General features: G+C 36.9%; 1 protein-coding gene across 1 annotated transcript; it reads left to right on the top strand.

Annotated features, from left to right (window-relative positions):
- The first annotated feature begins 606 nt into the window (after positions 1 to 606).
- On the top strand, positions 607 to 3,548 carry LOC134001297 (B2 bradykinin receptor-like). The gene is made up of 2 exons (XM_062440861.1): positions 607 to 617; positions 2,351 to 3,548. The coding sequence occupies exons 1-2, from the start codon at positions 607 to 609 to the stop codon at positions 3,546 to 3,548; spliced, it is 1,209 nt and encodes a 402-aa protein (XP_062296845.1).
- Positions 3,549 to 4,037: the final 489 nt, after the last annotated feature.

The following is a 4,037-nucleotide window of genomic DNA, read 5'->3' as shown; positions in this document are numbered from 1 at the left end:
TTCCTTTTACTTATTTTGGCTTCATTAGTTATTTACTCAATTTTTTATTATCATTACTCTCAAATTGTGTATTGTTTCTTGTTTCGCCCGTTTCTGTTCTTATGGGCTATAAAAGTTAGAAAACTTCCAGGGAGGCAGACTGTATGCCTTGCTCTTTCTTTGATTCATTGAGATGCATGGTATTTCTAGTGTATCAATGTGCTTATACTGCAATTGCTATACTGATGTGATGAGATGCTTAATGTAAATATGACATTGGTTTCTGCTGTGCCTGTGTCTTTTGAGATAACAGATCACTTAAAATAGGAGAGAAAGATTCATATACTGCTAAGGACCATTTACAGCTAAACGAATGCTGGTCCATATCTGGACATCTTTGAGAATTTATAAACATTTTCTACATACAGTGTGTGAGAAAAGAGCAGGGAGGTGGGGCAATGGAGCACAGCAACTGATATTCCCAACAATTTGGCTGACATCACTTATTGCTCCCTCACTCCTCTAAGAGAGTGAGTCGGAGACGGACAGAATACAGTGGAAGGAGGTAGGAAAAGTACAGTGTGGCTGTGTGTCTGGGCACTAAACATCTGGACTTCTTCTGTAAAAATGACTACAAGGTATGTGTAAATTGTATTTGGTCTGTATTTTACTTTTTCATGTTTTACTATTATTCTCACAGAAAAGGGTTAAATCTAGACAGACTGGTGGAGCCTGTTAAAATGAGCGCATTGTAAAAGTATTTTTGTGGTTTTGCTCTTTCACTTTTTGTCTCACTATGTTTAGTTTTAGAAGTCATCAGATTTAATAGATAAACAGTAAGAGTGTATATAAGTATTTACAACTGTTATACTAGTTGTATTATGCTGATGCACAAACATAAAATCTAATGATAATCACTTAGATGTATTTGAATTGGAAGAATTTTTATACTGTTGGAGCTCTGAATGTACTGTTGATGAAATTATATGGAAAGTGTGGATGCATTAAATGTGAAAGATTAAGTTTGTGTAAAGTGCCAAATAGTAATACGCAAGGAGAAGTTGTACTCAACGAATGCCACCATAGCATATGCATACAAGTGGTGAAGGACAGATTTTACTTGTGAAGAAATAAACAACCTTTCCTGGAACTTTGTCATCTTAAGTCAAGGATATAGATTAGCTTTGTAACTTTAATGTGGACATAAAGGGCAGCCAAAATCAACATTGTGCATGTGCTCTCTATCTCTGTTTTCTCCTCATATGCAAAAATAGAAACATGCAATGCTCTTAAAAGCGCTTACTTTACTGATTATGTTGCTCTGCCCTTCTTTCATTTTGTTGATTTTGGCAACACAACTCAAGCAATTCATATCTGTCTGTATGTCTCTGTGCTCTTCAGGTTGCCTCTGACAGGATTTTTAGGAATAAAATGAGCCTCATAAACAAATCAGTTATACAAGCAGCTAATTCACTTTATAAATAATATTCATGTCATAATGAAGCATATGTTTTCTTTTCTTGATCCATAGGGGAGATGAGGTTATATGAATAGTTGTCCTAAATATGTCAAAGAAGATAAATGTTTGATTACAAAATATTCTTATTAGTTGAAAAGCTCAGCTACTTCTTTAAAAATAACCTGAAATCTTAATTTGCTTTCAGGAGGCATTTTCGCTGACAGTAATACAGTGGTTTATTAAAATGATATATCTGAACAATGATCACAAATTAGCTAACAACAGTGAAATTTAAATATATTGCCAAATAATTTGGTGTGAAGTGTTTAAAAATACGCTTCCATTCACCATCACAAGTTATTCAGTACCAACTCTACTACAACTACTGCCAGGCTCTAGCTGGTCACAAATGTGAAATAATCTACAGCTTGAAGTTGATTATCTTTTCTTTCATTTTTATTTATTTCTATTTTTATTGTTTTATTTATGAATGATGCACTGACTGGTGAGCACTCTAAAATTCCGTTGTACTTGTGACAATGACAATAAAGATCTGTTCTATTCTATTCTATTCTATTCTATTCTGAGGGTTACAAGATCTGGTATGGCATCCAGCCACACTGTTGTAGCTTCACATACAGATGAATAAAGCTATAGATACAGTAACTAACACATTTAGCTACTCTAAGCATTCTAAATTTTTCATAGTTTATGTACAAAAGGAAACAAAATTAATACTTTCATTCATGGACCGCTGCCACCCACTCATGTTCTGCAGATGTCATTCTATTATTTTTTTCATACACCCTACACCAATCATATTTGTGGAAACATCTCAGTTATTTGTTTTTCCCACCTTTATTACTCAGTTGAAAGTTATTTGATAAGTGTTATTGTATTCTTTTAATAAAGCTGGTTTATTAAAAACAATCAGGCAGGATACTTGCTCAAAAGTTTGTCCAGCACAAACATCTTTGTGTGCTGCACTAAGCAAAATGAGTTTTCCAGTATTCCACACTGTGATTATATTAATGTTTTGTCTTGTTGTTTTCCTCTTTCTCTCCACAGCATCCCTATTAACGTCAGCACCACAGCTGTTTATATGGATCAAAACAACACTAATAACAATAGCTGTCCCAAGGAAGAACCCAAGGAATGGGTCCCCATATATGTCTTGTTCATTGCTGTCCTAGGCATTTTGTTAAATGTGTTTGTCCTGATGGTTTTCTGCTTACACAAGAAGACCTTCACCGTGGCTGAGATCTACTTAAGCAGCCTGGCTGCTGCCGACCTTGTTCTGGTTTCCTGTCTGCCCTTCTGGGCTGTCAATATAATCAAGAAATTTAACTGGCCCTTTGGTAAACTCATGTGTCAACTGGTCAACATGGGCATCAATATGAATGTCTGCTGCAGCATCTACTTCCTTGTTCTGATTGTGATAGATCGTTATATGGCACTGGTGCACCCGCTGTCCAATGACAGATTTCGTAGGCCAAAATATGCCAAACTGGGCTGTCTGCTGGTATTGGGTTTTGGTTTACTCATGGGTGTTCCCACATTCATCTTCAGGAACACAGGATATGACGCTGTTAATAACATTACTGTTTGTTATATGAAGTACCCTGACACCACTGTACATGTGTCGTCTGAGGGGATACTCATCTTCTTAAGGTTCATCCTTCCCATCTGCATTATTTCCTACTGCACTCTAAAGATCATTCAAACTTTGAATAATCGGGTGATGCGGGGATCAAACAATCAGAAAACGGAGCACAAGGCGACAACTCTGGTACTGGTGGTACTCGTGGCATTCCTGATCTGTTGGGTGCCATACCACCTTTATAAGATACTGGAAACACTACGAATAGTTGGTATCCTGAAAGGATGTGACATTTTTCACATCCTATTTATCTCTGGCCAGACTGTCACCTACTTTGCCTTTTTCAACAGCGTTCTCAACCCCATCCTCTACATCATTGTAGGAAAGAACTTTAGGAAAAAAGTTAAGGAACTCTTCACACAGCGTACCATTACGAGAACAACTTTAAGCCTTACCTCTATGCGCACCACCCTGATGAGAAGTGTTCAAACTCAGGATGTCTCAAGCTGATCTGCAGGATTGTGATTTCTTGAGAATTTGAATATGTTTTTGTTTTGAATTATTTCACATGATGAAGTGGGATTGAAATTGGTTAATTACACAGAAGTAAGAAAAGAAAAAAAATGCCATATCTGCATTACGATTGTGTACACAGAAAGGTGAAATACAAGATAATGCCATTTATTTGTTTGTACACATGATATACCCATTGGAAGGTAGCCCATCAGATCCTGCTCAGTACGATGGGATGTGAACTCCCTCATGTTTGTTTGCTCTGGGTGGAAAATAACCCAAAGTTTTACTGAGGAGGGAGGTTGTAGGTGTTGAGGCCACAGTACTCAGGTATGCTGTCACACTACTCTGTGTGACTCGTGATGATGTGATATTTACATTTTCAACCACTTCTGGTTCAACATGTATGAAGTGGAACAGCACACAGGATATGGGAGTCATATTACACTGTCTACCATACTAACACTCATGCCCTAATTGTTGTTT

This window comes from Scomber scombrus, chromosome 19, assembly GCF_963691925.1.
Source record: "Scomber scombrus chromosome 19, fScoSco1.1, whole genome shotgun sequence".
Classification (NCBI taxonomy): Eukaryota; Metazoa; Chordata; class Actinopteri; order Scombriformes; family Scombridae; genus Scomber; species Scomber scombrus.
This window is presented reverse-complemented; position numbering and strand designations above follow the sequence as displayed.